The following is a 14549-nucleotide window of genomic DNA, read 5'->3' on the forward strand; positions in this document are numbered from 1 at the left end:
AGAGATGAGGGTCTCAGGGGTCACTGCTTGTTTGTCTGGCAGACATCTGCAGCTCTGTCTCTGTCTGCCAGAGTCAGGTATGACGCTTACCTGGGAATCATGTGGCTACTTGGTCGTCATAAATCTAAACATCCGCTATAAATAGGCCTGGAACATCTTGCAACAATCTATCATTTGCTTGTTCTTGGATATGCGATGAATCAAACACCACAGATTTCTCATCTGTGTCTGACTGATGTGAATATGCCTTAAAAGCAGCCCTTCCTGCCACCGACTTTGCTCTTTAACATTTACTGGAGATTGATATGTACACACAAGCAAAAGTTGCAATACTGTCTAAGGTCACACTTCATCATATGCACCAAAAATAAGCTGCTAAGTCTGCCAGTGTTTATCCAGCTTCCCTGTGCAGTCGACAAGAGTGGGAGAGACCCAACTGTTGTTTGGTGCCCACTGACTGTGCATCTAACGACTTGGCTGGAAAATCCAATGCAGCAGCAATGGGCTCCTGTGGTGAATACACCAGATTAATCCCCCGGATAATTGCAAACAAGAATGAACTTGGACAAATACTCCACAAACCTGCTGGGAAGCTTCAACAAATGATGCTGAATAATTAAAAACTCTTTGGGATCAGCGAATAAAACAACTGAATTTTAACAGACGAGTGGAGCAGGAAAGCACCTGAAATGTGTAAAAAAAACATGAAAGGTAATCACAGAGCAATATTCTTGAGAATAAAATAAATGTTTGCTTTTTTGCATTTACCACACTTTCTCAAGACATCTCTAATTTGTTTTGGTTAAAACTGACAGAATTTCTCAGAATTTTAACTGTGAAGTGAGCATCAATCTGACTCACTGATGTGGTTGCTGCTGTTCTTTTGAACCATAACAGGAAAAAAAATATGGGAACAACAATGTAATCTATCATTTTTCCCCTTTATTTCTGAGTATGTGGTTATCAAATTATTTCATCCTTCAGATTGGGTGTAATTACTGAGTTGCCATCTTTCCTTTTCATGTACTTTTTCAAGCTTAAACAGGCTTTGTGTCTCCATCAGGCCACCTGGATGAGGCAAGTGTGCAGATGGATATGAGGAGCTGTGGATGAGTGTGTTGTGGTAAAAAAGTTGTTTGTTTTGGGGTTTGCTAGTGGATTCTAACATACAACTGTTACAACCGCTCTTTGGGGTCGACCTTGTTTTAACATTTTTTTTTTGTCAGCTGTGTGTCTCAGCTGGCTCCAGATGACAGTTGGGATTCCATGGCAGGATGGGTATAAATACCCCTCACAATGGAGCTTTCCCAGTCGATGAAACCACAGCTCCTCATTACAGATGCTCCAAGCTGCAACAGACTTGCCGACGTACATGGTGTATGCAGCGCGGAGGCGTCTGGCTCCAGGGCTTCCCTTGTGCTCCCATGCGGAAAGGGCCCCCCAAGGGAGCTGACGCCAGCTGACACTGAAAAACAAGGTAAGGGCCCAGCTGATATACACAAGCATAGAGGCTCAGCTGTGTGTTTAGATGAGGGTTCAGACAAAGAGACAGAAAATAGAGGAGATTGACAGATTCAAGCCTCTGAGGGAGCAAGCAGCGAGAACACTAAAAGATGGATAAACGGACTGTTCTCTGGTGTGTGTGCAGTACAAGTGAAATGGTAAGACCCTCAGATGCTTGAATACTTTTTTTGTTAGAGCTTGAGAACTGCTGGTGAAGCTTTCATTATGTGGGAGGAGATGAAATAAGATCCATAAGAAAAGCAGTATTATTGATCGCAGGCGTTCTGTGTCATAGGAGGGGCTGCCTGGTGAATTATTACCCTTGAATTGACCAATGCTGTTTCTGAATAAAAAAAACTTTATGATGTTTATTCAATAATAGCTTTCCTTTTCTCTCCTCATCTATTTAGTCAATATTTGTTTGTTATAAAAGAGGTCCCTGATTTTTTTTCTAAGCTCTTGAAACGGCTTCCACTGCTCTAAATTTGGCTCCAGCCTAGAAAAAGACGAAAAAAATGATTTACAGTCTTGTTGGAAGTTTGATTGTCCACTTAGAAAACCTGATGTTGAAGAGAAAAAAAAAGAAACTCCAAGAGGGATGGGTGTGAAGACTAGGAAAATGTAGATTTTCATGTTGTATTGATCGTCCAGTTCTTGTCTTGTGCATTTAACACAAGATCTAAGGGCCACTTTTGGTAAAATACAACAGTGGAGGTCACAGCTCACTGCCCACTTTTCAGGGGGATTTCAGGGTGCATGACGCATTAATTTGACAGGAATCAAGTAAAGCTCTTCGATTGTATCGCGGGCTCAACACTAAGACTACATGAAGGTCAACTCCTCATGAACCTTTAAGTCTTCTCAGTGTATCATTATCTCATGGACAGGTGGGATTATTTTCAGACTTTGCTGTATGTCAAATTATCTTCTCCTGTCTTCTCCTCCTCTCTCCAGGGAGAAATATCTTTTTTTCATCATGGCGGGAAGAAGCCTGGAGACAGATGGCCCCAGATCCGCGGTGCCTGATGAGCTCCATCCTCCGCACTCCGAGTACTCTCAGTGGAAGTTTAAGCTGTTTAGGGTGAAGTCCATGGAGAGGGCCCCTCTTCCCAGTGAGACACAGTCTGAGTTAGGAGCCACGCCGGCCGTCTCAGCTCCAGCGGTTTCTGATAAAGAGACTGGTTTTGGTGAGGCTCCTGCCAGTGTTATGAAACTGTGCCTTGGGGGGAAAAGTAAGGAGAATGTGGAGGGTCCTGGCAGGCGTGTGGATATGAAGCTTCAGGAAATGGACACCCACATGAACCACCTCAGGTGATTAGATGCCACAGTTCAGTTTTTTCCCCCTTTATGATTTGCTTTTAAAAGTCTAACCACGCGAGTTTGTTGTTTTCTGTGCAGGTGTTTGTGCCGCATCTGTGGCACGGCCCTGAGGAAAGTCAAAGGACCAGTGCATGAAGTTCATGGCAAGCTGGAGGAGACAAGCAAATGTGCGCTGCGTAAAATGGGATGCAAGTTCACAAGCTGGCCTCAGATCATCCTGAGCGTCTTCAAAGTGGACGTGACAGAAGACGCAGAGTCCATTCACCCGCTCTTCTTCTGCCACCGCTGCTGTATGGTCGCCATACGAGGAGGGGGGGTTTGTAGCTTCACCAGAACAAAAATTCCTGAATGGAAGCCTCATTCCTCCCACTGCCATCTTTGCTATCCAAAGAAAATTTCCTTCCAAAGAACAGGAAGAAAAAGGAGAAAAGTCATTCCCAGAGCGCAGAGTCTGGCAAAAAGGAGCAGATGGGACCACAGTGACAGCGTTTCTCTCGAGAAGAAAGGCCTGAGCCAATATGGAGAACGTCAAGGTCCTGTGCTGAGAGCGTGGAGGAAAGCGGGCCTCCAGAGGGAGCAGTGGGTCAGGAGTATCACACACTGCCAAAAAGAGCACCTAAGCACCAAGCTGATCTCTGAAAAACTTCCTGTGGACTTCATCATCTCCCTCACCTGCCTCGTGTGTGACCACTTACTCTGTGACCCAGTTCAATCCCCCTGTGGGCATCTCTTCTGCCGCAGCTGTATTATGAAATTAACCCACGTTCTGGGACCTCACTGCCCCGCCTGCAACTTTTCCTGTACCCCAGATGATCTCATCCCTCCACCCAAAACCTTTCTATCAGCCCTGCATTCCCTGCTCCTGCTCTGCCCTTCTGACGGTTGTGACGAAGAAGTCCGACTCGATTCGATTAAAGCCCACTGTCTGAGCCACAAATTGGAAAACGGAGCAAATCGACAGACATTAGAGTTTGACAACTACCTGCTTGCTAATAAAGGCGGAAGACCCCGCCAGCACCTGCTGTCACTGACCCGCCGGGCTCAGAAGCACCGGCTGAGGGACCTGAAGACCCAGGTGAAGGAATTTGCGGACAAAGAAGAGGGCGGCGATGTCAAGTCCGTTTGTTTGACCCTGTTCCTGCTTGCACTGAGATCCTCGAATGAGCATCGGCAGGCAGATGAGCTGGAGGCCATGATGCAAGGTAAGGAGCTATTTTTAGCCTTTTGTTCAGCCAACACAGACCTGCACGGCCACGGAAAAGGGGCACAGACGAATGTTAATTAAGATGGTGTTTGCTCTTTAATATTTCCACCTACCTCTGAGGAATACAGTCATCTCATAAATAACAATGAGTTTAAAAGTTCACTGTGGAAGGGAGAGAAAATTGTTTTCTCTCTCTGGAGTTTGAATAGAAAAACATTTCATTATTGTCCATCTCTGTCTATTGAGGCACTGCTATTACATGCGCAAACCCTGCCACACTTTAAGTCGTCTTGTCTGTCAGTCTCTCATTCTCAGTCTCCCTTTAATGCACAATAACAGCTCTTGTGAAGGGGCTGTTAGAATCAAAACAACATAAGCAGCCCTTGTATCTGCAAATTACACAGACAGCACCATCCTCCTCTCTGGGGAATAGAAGGCAGCTGGTGTCTATTTTCATCTGGAGGCAATACATCACTTTTGCCAGCTTCACTGATTTACCACCTTTTCTCTTCTTTCATTTGGAAATTAGGAAGTATTGGATTTTGCAATCATAGGCTGGTGTGCTTCTGACAATGCTGCAGTCATATTTGGATGTTAAATTTGCAATTTCTGCTGGATCATTGAAGAAATAACTGCAAATTTGGGAAATTGATGGACGGAAATGCCAGTTTTAGCATTAATTTGACAACTATTGGAAATACTCTTCTGTGTCCTTTCCTCTTGATTTATTAACTGTTTTTATTTTGTGACTTTCTCCAAAAAAATTTCGTGCTTTAATTTTCTCCCCTTTTCAATTTCTCCCTGTGCAGGCAGAGGATTCGGTTTGAGTCCCGCTGTGTGTTTGGCTATCCGGGTCAACACTTTCCTGAGCTGCAGCCAGTATCATAAGATGTACCGCACTGTCAAAGCCACAAGTGGACGCCAGATCTTTCAGCCCTTGCACACTCTCCGAGCCGCCGAGAAGGAGCTCCTGCCTGGCTTTCACCTTTTTGAATGGCAGCCAGCCCTCAAAAACGTGTCTACATCTTGCAATGTTGGCATTATTAATGGACTCTCCGGGTGGACGTCATCCGTTGATGATTGCCCAGCTGACACCATCACTCGGCGTTTTCGCTATGATGTGGCACTGGTGGCAGCTTTGAAGGATCTGGAGGAGGACATCATGGATGGGCTGAGAGAGAGCGGGATGGAAGACAGCGCTTGCACCTCAGGCTTTAGCGTTTTGATCAAAGAGTGCTGTGATGGCATGGGTGATGTCAGCGAGAAACACGGTGGGGGACCAGCTGTTCCTGAGAAAGCTGTCCGCTTCTCTTTCACTATAATGTCTATATCTGTCCAAGCAGAAGACGGAGACGAAGAAGTGACTGTTTTCACGGAGCCTAAGCCAAACTCAGAGCTGTCCTGCAAGCCCCTTTGCTTAATGTTTGTTGATGAGTCAGACCACGAGACTCTCACAGCCATCCTGGGGCCGATAGTTGCAGAGCGAGATTCAATGAAACACAGCAGGCTCATCTTGTCCATTGGAGGCCTGCAACGCTCCTTTCGCTTCCACTTTAGGGGCACGGGTTACGATGAGAAAATGGTGCGTGAAATGGAGGGCCTGGAGGCCTCGGGGTCAACTTATGTTTGCACACTGTGTGACTCCAGCCGCGCAGAGGCTGCTCAGAACATGGTCTTACACTCCATCACTCGCAGTCACGACGAGAATCTTGAACGCTATGAAATATGGAGAACCAACCCCTATTCTGAGTCTGCTGATGAGCTGCGGGACAGAGTCAAAGGCGTGTCTGCCAAGCCGTTCCTGGAGACGCAGCCCACGCTGGACGCATTACACTGCGACATCGGCAATGCCACAGAGTTTTACAAAATCTTCCAGGACGAGATCGGAGAAGTGTACAAAAAGGTCAACCCCAGTCGAGAGGAACGGCGGAGCTGGAGGGCAGCCTTAGATAAACAGCTGAGGAAGAGCATGAAGCTCAAGCCAATAATGAGGATGAATGGAAATTACGCCCGCAAGCTAATGACCATGGAGGCTGTGGAGGTGGTGTGTGAGCTGGTGCCATCAGAGGAGAGAAGAGAGGCTCTCAGGGAGCTGATGAAGCTTTACCTTCAGATGAAGCCAGTGTGGCGGGCCACGTGCCCAGCCAAGGAGTGCCCCGACCAGCTGTGTCGCTACAGCTTCAACTCCCAGCGTTTTGCTGACCTCCTCTCCTCTACCTTCAAATACAGGTACAACGGAAAAATAACAAATTACCTGCACAAGACCCTGGCTCATGTGCCCGAAATCATAGAGAGAGATGGGTCCATAGGGGCCTGGGCCAGTGAGGGAAACGAGTCGGCAAATAAACTTTTCCGGCGCTTCAGGAAGATGAATGCTCGTCAGTCAAAGGCCTTTGAGCTGGAGGACGTCCTGAAGCACCACTGGCTCTACACTTCCAAGTTCCTGCAGAAGTTTATGGAGGCTCACAAGGACTCTGCTAAAGCTTTCCAGGCCACCATCGACCCAGTGGAGACCCTAGATGAGGCCACTATCGACCCAGTAGAGACCCTAGATGAGGACATGTCTCTTGAAGTTCCTGATTTATGATTTTTATCCCAACAAACCTTTGATTAATTCCATTTTAGTTTCATCTTTGCTCATTATGTTTTGGTCAGTATTTTCTTTTCAACTCCTTGAGTTAAATACTGGTTCATTTTTTTCAAATTTCTTCTAAATCTTGTTTGGATTTTGTGTATCTTGGTGAATGTCACCGTTTTATTAGAGTGCTTAGTGAGTTACTCATGTTTTATGCTTGAAATGTATATGTTTTCAAAAGTCATTTTATTTCCTAACGCATCTGACTTGTTTTCTTTCTTGCTTGTAAATTCTTTTACTTCAAACTATCTTCAAAGAAACCAAAGTTCTCTGCATTTTTTCATGCTCTTCTTTTTGTAATCTTTGCCATGTGAAATATGGTGCAATTTATTGTGTTGCAAGGGCATGACAGATTTATGAATTTTTACAGAGCGAATATTTATGGAAACAGATGAAAGAGCTGCAAGTCCTGAAGTGAAATTGTGTTAAAAAGATCTTGTTTGTGGCCACTGTTTTAATGTATCATTTTAGCTGGTGGGAAATGCAATCACAGAGACCCAAATGTTCTTTGTTTTATGAGGGGCCTCTAAAAAAGATTACTTTAGTGCTTTATCTTAGGTCCCTGAGGGCCAGAATAGATGCTTGGTCACTTTGAAGTAATTCTTTTCTTTATCTCTCTTAGTTTTTGCACAGTAGAGGATAGATGATGCCTTTTTTAATCTTTTTTAATAAAGTATATACTGACCTTTTTATTGGTAGAAAAATACAGAATGGTCCATTACGATGTTTAATGCTCCATGGACCTGAAAAAGGAGAGGATGTTTTTTTTTTAGACCTCTGTTTCATTTTTTGTAACCGTCTCTGCTGACAGAGGAGAGCGATGGGCGGAAGCCAAAGAGACCTTGAATAAACTGATTTGTTGGCAACTTTTATTTATTTGATTGATTGATTACACTGTCTTTTCGTGCTCGCACCATTTTGAATTGTGACGGGTAATTTTGCTTTCTTATTTGATTGAATACTTGATTTTATTTTACTGTCATAAGTTTGACTAGATGTCTGTGATGAAATATTCACATTTTACCCCATGGTTGTCAGCCAGTCCTGCAATAACATCATTTTTGAGCAAGTTTCATTGGAGTTTGTCTCACGTCTGTTTTTGCAGTAATGAATTGCATTTCTAAACTAATGGATGATGGATGATTCTGAAAATTCCAATTCTTCACATTTCAGAATGTTTTCCTTATTTTATGCTTCCACACCTGCAGCATTTATCAGTGAAGGGTTTACTGGGATTGCAGCAGGGATCCTCTGGTGACTTTTATTTACAGGCAATACAACAATATCACACTAATCAGTTATTTTCTGTGCACATTTATTCATTATTTTCATTTTGTATGTGCAGTTAATGCACTACACAAAGCCACACATCCACAATCAAAATGATGAGATATTTTTTGGATGATGGAGTTTGTGCATTTAATGTTTACTAATGTTTTAAATAAAGAGAAAAAAAACATGACTTCTTGCTCTTGAGTTCTTATTTTGGCTGTTTTAGTGTCTTCAGTGTTTGATGGTTGCATAAAGGTGCACTCACAACTTTTTTATAAAGAATTAAAAAAACAGGATTTGCAGCCCTATGAAGCTGAAATATGAACATAAAAAATAAATGTGTAATTTAATATATATCAACTCAATCATCTTTATTTCATTCTAAAATATCTTGTGACAGGTTAACTATTTTTAAACTAGTGCTAAGATAAATCAAAATTTGTTAAAGTTTTCAAATGGCATTCCCTAAATTGGGCTGCACGGTGGCGCAGTGGTTAGCGCTCTTGCCTCACAGCGAGAAGGCCCCGGTTCGAATCCCGGCTGGGACCTTTCTGTGTGGAGTTTGAATGTTCTCCCCGTGCATGCGTGGGTTTTCTCCGGGGGACTCCGGCTTCCTCCCACCGTCCAAAATCATGCTTCATAGGTTAATTGGTGACTCTAAATTGCCCCTAGGTGTGGATGTGAGAGTGAATGGGTGTGTGATTGAGGCCCTGCGACGGACTGGCGACCTGTCCAGGGTGTACCCCGCCTTCGCCCATCAGTAGCCGGGATAGGCTCCGGCACCCCCGTGACCCCGAAAGGGACACAGCGGTCAGGAAGATGGATGGATGGCATTCCCTAAATTAAACGGTCACGCAGCGACCTAGTTGCCTCTTTTTCAGCAAATTCAACAGGAGGTGTTAGAAGCTGCTCGCTCGAATGCTCAAGACAATAATAATATTCCCCCCTCTCGGGTTAATGCAAGACAACCTTCATCCTCAGTCACAGAGACACAGAAACACAGCAGAAGCGGCTGTCATTAATTTTAGCTGGTTGATAACTTTGTAATATTTAGGATTTTTGGTCTTCTAAAAATTAATTGACTTATTTTAATCAACATTTATTTTTGCACTTTATTATTCAAGATTTTTGTTTTCCACTTTGGTGGTTTGTCCATGGCAGTTTTTTCTTAGGGTTGCATGCATCCAAACTTTTTTCATGACAGAACACAACTGAAACTATTCAAGCCAATGAATCAAATCCTGCCACACATGAAACATTCCACCAGTTGCCATGCAACCACCAGATTTGGACACGTTGCTATTCTCACCCTGACACTCTTCTTATAGAAGTGAACTAGTTTATTAAAAGAGGCTAGACCAGCCCGGTAAAATGTCAAGCCTCCACTGGGCAGACTGGCCATCATATTTCACTGAATAATGAGTCTGCTTTAATTTTGTTGTGGGTCAGTCCTTGGAGAACAGAAAACATGATTCTGGAGATACCATGGCTGCATATGCAGCCATCACAATGAAGTCACCAGTTTCTGGAAGCTGCTGAGGGTGGAGCCTGGCCAGCAACAAAGGGGTCTCAGCTGGACTAAGTTGCCTTACTTAGGCCCAATCTGAATTCTTCCCTCCTCCCTTCCTCTTTATTTGAAGGAGGAGTTTTAGTCCAAATGTGTTTTTTTAATCCGACCCTCCAAACAGAGGGATAAAAAGTTCTCCTTCGCGAGGCTAAACCGCATCACGCTGAGAAGTGCTTTTCTTCACGTAGGTGCGCCCTGAAGCACAGACGTTTACATTTAAATGTAAGTAATGACTTTTTGTTGCAGCACACGCTTTTTAAAGTTACAAAACCACTGTTTTTATGTATATTCAAGTGCTTGAAGCTCCGGACTAACGCTAGCGGACCAGCAATTATTAGTAACGTCTTTGACAAAGAGACGTCTGAAATATAAGATACACCTTTTTCATAACTCTAAGTTTGGAGGGCTAATGAAGGGGAAGGGAGAAGGGAATAATTCGGATTGAGCCTTGGACTCACCCACTGTACAGACAGTTTTATTTACCCCTTTCTTAAGATTTGCTAAATGATGTTGCCATCTTAAATTAAAGTTAGTTAAGAATTGATTTAGTCTTTGTGATAGTTTCCTATGGTATCCAGCTATCTGCTAGTATATATTAGTATATATATAGTATATAAAATGGAAGGAGAAAATCTTCTCGCTTTAAAATCTACTGGAATATCGTTGATTGTGTTAATGGTTGAAAAGTTACAGGGTGAGGAGCTCAATCACCCGGAGAGAGCTCGGAGTAGAGCCGCTTCTCCTCAGCCAGTTGAGGTGGTTCGGGCATCTGATGCCTCCTGGATGCCTCCCTGGTGAGGTGTTCCAGGCATGCCCCACTGGGCGGAGGCGCCGGAGAAGACCCAGGACACACTGGAGAGACTATGTTTCTCGGCTGGCCTGGGAACGTCTCGGGGTCCCCCCAGAAGAGGTGGAGGAAGTGGCCGGGCAGATGGAAGTCTGGGCATCTTTGCTTAGACTGCTGCCCCCACGACCCGGTCCCGGATGAAGCGGAGGAAGATGGATGGATGGATGGAGTTCATTAAACACCAGCAGCACTGTTTAAATTATTTAGATTTCTACTTACAGTACTTGCGGTAAATAGAAAGAAACTAATGGCAATACAAATAAACCAACCAACATTTTAAAATACTTTATTTTAATGACAAAGAACAATACAGTGCAAAAGACTGATTTTACAGGATCTATAAAAACAATGTTTCAAAACAAAACCAAGGAACTTCAAATGATTCAATATAATTTCTTAAACAGGCAAGAAATACACAGAAGAAACAGATTGTTTTAATTCTTCTATATTATTTATTATAAATATATGCATCTGATGCATGATACTTTTTTTTAACAAGTCTGTTAAAAAAGCCTTTTGAAGAAGCGCTTTTTGCTTGGGGACATTTTGATCATCAGAGTTTTTCTGTCTTTCACCTTCATGGGTGTGCGTTTCAGGGGCATGGTTTGTCGAGGTGGGGTCATCTCCTGGTAGGGCAGGCCTCCGTGATCCAGACAGAAGTACTTTTTGTTGCCTTGAGAAAGCTTAACTAACAGGGTCTCTGACAGCTCCATGCATTGGGCGTGGACCCAGTGACCCCCCTCCCCCCTGGAGCAGAAGATCATGGCGGGGCGGTGGAGCTCTGTGGAGTAGTATGGCTCCCACGTGTTGGGGTCCACCTGACAGCCCAGGCAGCATTTGATCCAGTAGCCTGTTTGTGACTCGTCCTCCTCATCGTCTTCGTTGTAGGTGTCCTCCTCTCCGTCGCTGCTGTCCTCCAGCTCATGTGGCTCCCGACCAAAGTAGAGCTCCTCTGAGTCTTCAAGCGGGGTAGAATTGTCATAATCTGTTGACTCCTGGCTGCAGGCCTGGAGTCCTTCTTCATCCTGGCCTTCTCCATCTGTTTGGAAGCTCACATGATAAAAATAATGCGTGTCCGGCTGGGACGGGCGTCCTTCAGTGGGAACAGCCAGTAGGATGCGACCTTCTCCAGAGCTCCCCCCAAACCAGGTGCGACTATGAATAATATCTGGAGTCCACTTGGGTGGGTCTAGAGTCTCAAAGTGGATTCCCTTCACATCCAATACAACAGCGCTGCACTCCATCCTCTTCTGAGAGTCTGACTGATATCCCCCCAAGATGACGTATCTGTGAGCGGGACCTGTGCGAGTGATTATGGCACTAGAGATGGACAAGCTCGTGTCCAGGGTCTCGCAGGACAGCAGCGGGCTGCCCTGCAGGAGCTCGACACGCAGGCGATACAGACGAGGTGGACGTGAGTCGGAGGAGAGTGAGTGGCCCCCGATGAAGTACACGCTGTCCTCTCTGGAAAGAGCCAAATGGAACGACTGTCCATCACTGAGCTCCGGTAGAGTGTGAGCAGAGGAGCACCCAAACTCAAGGTCAAAGAGGAAAACCTGGGGAGGACAGTCGACAACACTGTTCCAGCTCTCAGTGGTTCGTTCTCCTACTGGCATGTAGGACCTCCCGCCAAACAACACGCATGCTGTCTTTCCCCGGCTTTGAACCATGCTCATGGTGTGGCCGTACCGAGCCCCCGGCACATCTCCCACCAGCTCCTTCTCAATGCACTTAAGGGTCAGTTTGCGGTTGCAACCACGGCTGTCCACAGTCAGCAGGTACAGGCTGGAGGCGATTTCATTATTCGGGGTCCGGCCGCCATGGATGAGATAGCTCTCTGGTAGGCCGTCGTAGGGGTCGAGCCGGCAGACAGCAGGGCAGCGTAGCGGGGGCAGGTAGCACGAGTCATTGGAGAAAGAAATGGCCCTCAGCTTTATCTCATTCTTTTTAAAGCGTACACCAAATACACCTGTTGGACACGAGCGCTTGGGCCATCCCTTCTGGCCAAACAAGAGAACTTCCCCATCGAGCTGTAGGAGGGAGCAGCCAGGCTGCAGGAGGCCTGCACAGTTCACTGGAGTCAGTGGCTGCAGACTCATGATCCAGCAGGTGCCTGAGTCAAAACAAGAACACAAACAGGGTCACTCAGCTGTTGTTTTCTCGTCGTGGAGGTTTAAATGTTTTACTTCCTGTTATTACACATGAACATCCCACATGTGCGTAGAAATAAAAACATCACACTATGATGTAATGTGGCAGTTTTTCCTCAGCTCGACTTGAAACTGATAGTGATATCTATATTGTCAATTTTGTATCAATATTATCAATGATGTAATGATACATCATAGTCACACCCATTTAAACACATGACAAACATTGAACCGATATTGACATGACTGAACTGAACAAAACATTTTAGCTTTGTGATTTGAGGGTTCACTTCATGAACATTTTCTATTTAAAAACACAAATATGCACTTTTAAATTTCACAAATTTAAATCAGAATACTATGCAAAAAATACAAAACATTTAAAGTACTTATACATTACATTATTTTACTGCCAATAAGCACATTTTGACAAAAAACAAAAAAAAAACACTGAAAGCTTTTACTTATCAGCTTCTATTGTACAATAATTGTATTTTACTTACCTCACAGGCAGTTGTGGGATCCAAAGTCACTTTTCGGACAATCTTAGACTTTCTTGAATGAAGCAATAAAGCTTAAGATCTCTTTGTGTAGCTGAACTGTGACAAAGGCAGAAAGTGGCAGAGTTTTTGAAGCTCCGTTGACTCACACACGCTATCACATCTTGAGGTTAACAGTCTGTGACTGCTCCTCACTGCCAGGTGTTCTGCTTGAATGCTTTGGGCAAGTTACTTCAGTGATATCTGTGACTTTAAGCTGCATATAAAACCTTTTTTTTTCTTTATTTAGTCGTGCATTAAACTCTTTCTATACTTGAGATGTTTGTTGATTAGATTGAAAACGTCCAGGAAAAAGATTGCATTGAACATTTTTTTGCACAAATGTATTTCTCTGTTGATAAAGAAAAGCAACTTTATGAATAAACAATAAAATGTCAAATGAAAAATTTATTTTTTGGATGACAATATATTTTAGTGTGGTTTTTGAGTCAGGAGGAAACAAATAAAATGTGTTTTTTCCTTTTGTAGTCCTCACGAAAGACTGAATTTTGTGCGTTTGTGTGTGAATTTTGTGAAATTGTGTGTGCTTTCTTGCCACACCATTCAAATACTAGCTCAGTACTTTATGTGTGGAGTTTGCATGATCTGTCCAGGCCCAGGTGCCTGGACAGGGACTCCAGACTCCTCCCACGTCTAGAAAACTTGCTATAGGTTAATTGGTGTAAACCTGGTACCAGTACCCTCACCTGGTACTGGAGACAGTACTGGATGTAGTACCAGACGCAGTACTGGACCCGAATTGGTACCAATTGTGGTACCAGGCGCGAACCGGACGCAGTACCACATCTAAAACAGGCCCGGGTTAGGCTACTGGTACTGGACCAGTCCACGTTCAATACCGCAACCAGTCTGTGGTCCTCGGGTCCACAGACTGTTAACCGCGAGTTGCGGACCCTCGATTTTATGAACAGCCAGCACGTCAAAAAACGACGAGTTGGGGACACTCGAAACGTCAAAGAGGGACGCGGTTGGGTCTTTAATCAAACGTCAATGTGACCTCTTGGGAATGAGAATGCGTTGGCCCAACAGTAGCCAGGTTGGCTTCAGGCGGAGACCCTAAAAAGTATTCAGCGCGTTTTGAAGGTAGATGAATAGCTGGTAACAGTCACTGGATGTATGTAGAATTAAACATTCAAAATAACACTTAAATCAAAAACTTTAGGTTAAGGCACCGCCATTTATATTTCTTCCATAATAATTATTTACTTTTTATGATTTGACATAACCGTTTTTGCACACTTTAAAATCCGAAAACTCAATTTTTATACCCATTGGTGGATATTTTTTCTATTTTATTTGAGTTTTTGTGAAAAAAAAAACCCCAAAAAACAGCAGCCGTTGCTATATTTTTTGCGTTGCAGCCTTCAGTGCTGCACATGTAGGTGTTTGTGCATTAAAAGTCTTTTCATGCATGCAGACCGCCCCTCTCCCCGTTGTTCTCCTAGTATCTGTCATTGTAAGCCTTTGACTCCAACGTCTGAACAACAAGCC

At 44.2% G+C, this 14549-nt stretch overlaps 2 protein-coding genes across 2 annotated transcripts; one reads left to right on the top strand and one right to left on the bottom strand.

Moving 5' to 3' along the window:
• The first annotated feature begins 1090 nt into the window (after positions 1–1090).
• On the top strand, positions 1091–8124 carry rag1 (recombination activating 1). The gene is made up of 4 exons (XM_036212481.1): positions 1091–1477; positions 2458–2814; positions 2902–4025; positions 4837–8124. The coding sequence occupies exons 2-4, from the start codon at positions 2480–2482 to the stop codon at positions 6612–6614; spliced, it is 3237 nt and encodes a 1078-aa protein (XP_036068374.1). The 5' UTR covers positions 1091–1477; positions 2458–2479; the 3' UTR covers positions 6615–8124.
• A 2727-nt stretch (positions 8125–10851) lies between these two features.
• Positions 10852–13897, bottom strand: rag2 (recombination activating gene 2). The gene is made up of 2 exons (XM_024282441.2): positions 13002–13897; positions 10852–12461 (listed from the first exon to the last, which is right to left on the bottom strand). The coding sequence occupies exon 2, from the start codon at positions 12445–12447 to the stop codon at positions 10852–10854; it is 1596 nt and encodes a 531-aa protein (XP_024138209.1). The 5' UTR covers positions 12448–12461; positions 13002–13897.
• Between the last annotated feature and the right edge of the window lie 652 nt (positions 13898–14549).

The sequence above is a fragment of the Oryzias melastigma genome, linkage group LG6 (genome assembly GCF_002922805.2).
Source record: "Oryzias melastigma strain HK-1 linkage group LG6, ASM292280v2, whole genome shotgun sequence".
NCBI lineage: Eukaryota > Metazoa > Chordata > Actinopteri > Beloniformes > Adrianichthyidae > Oryzias > Oryzias melastigma.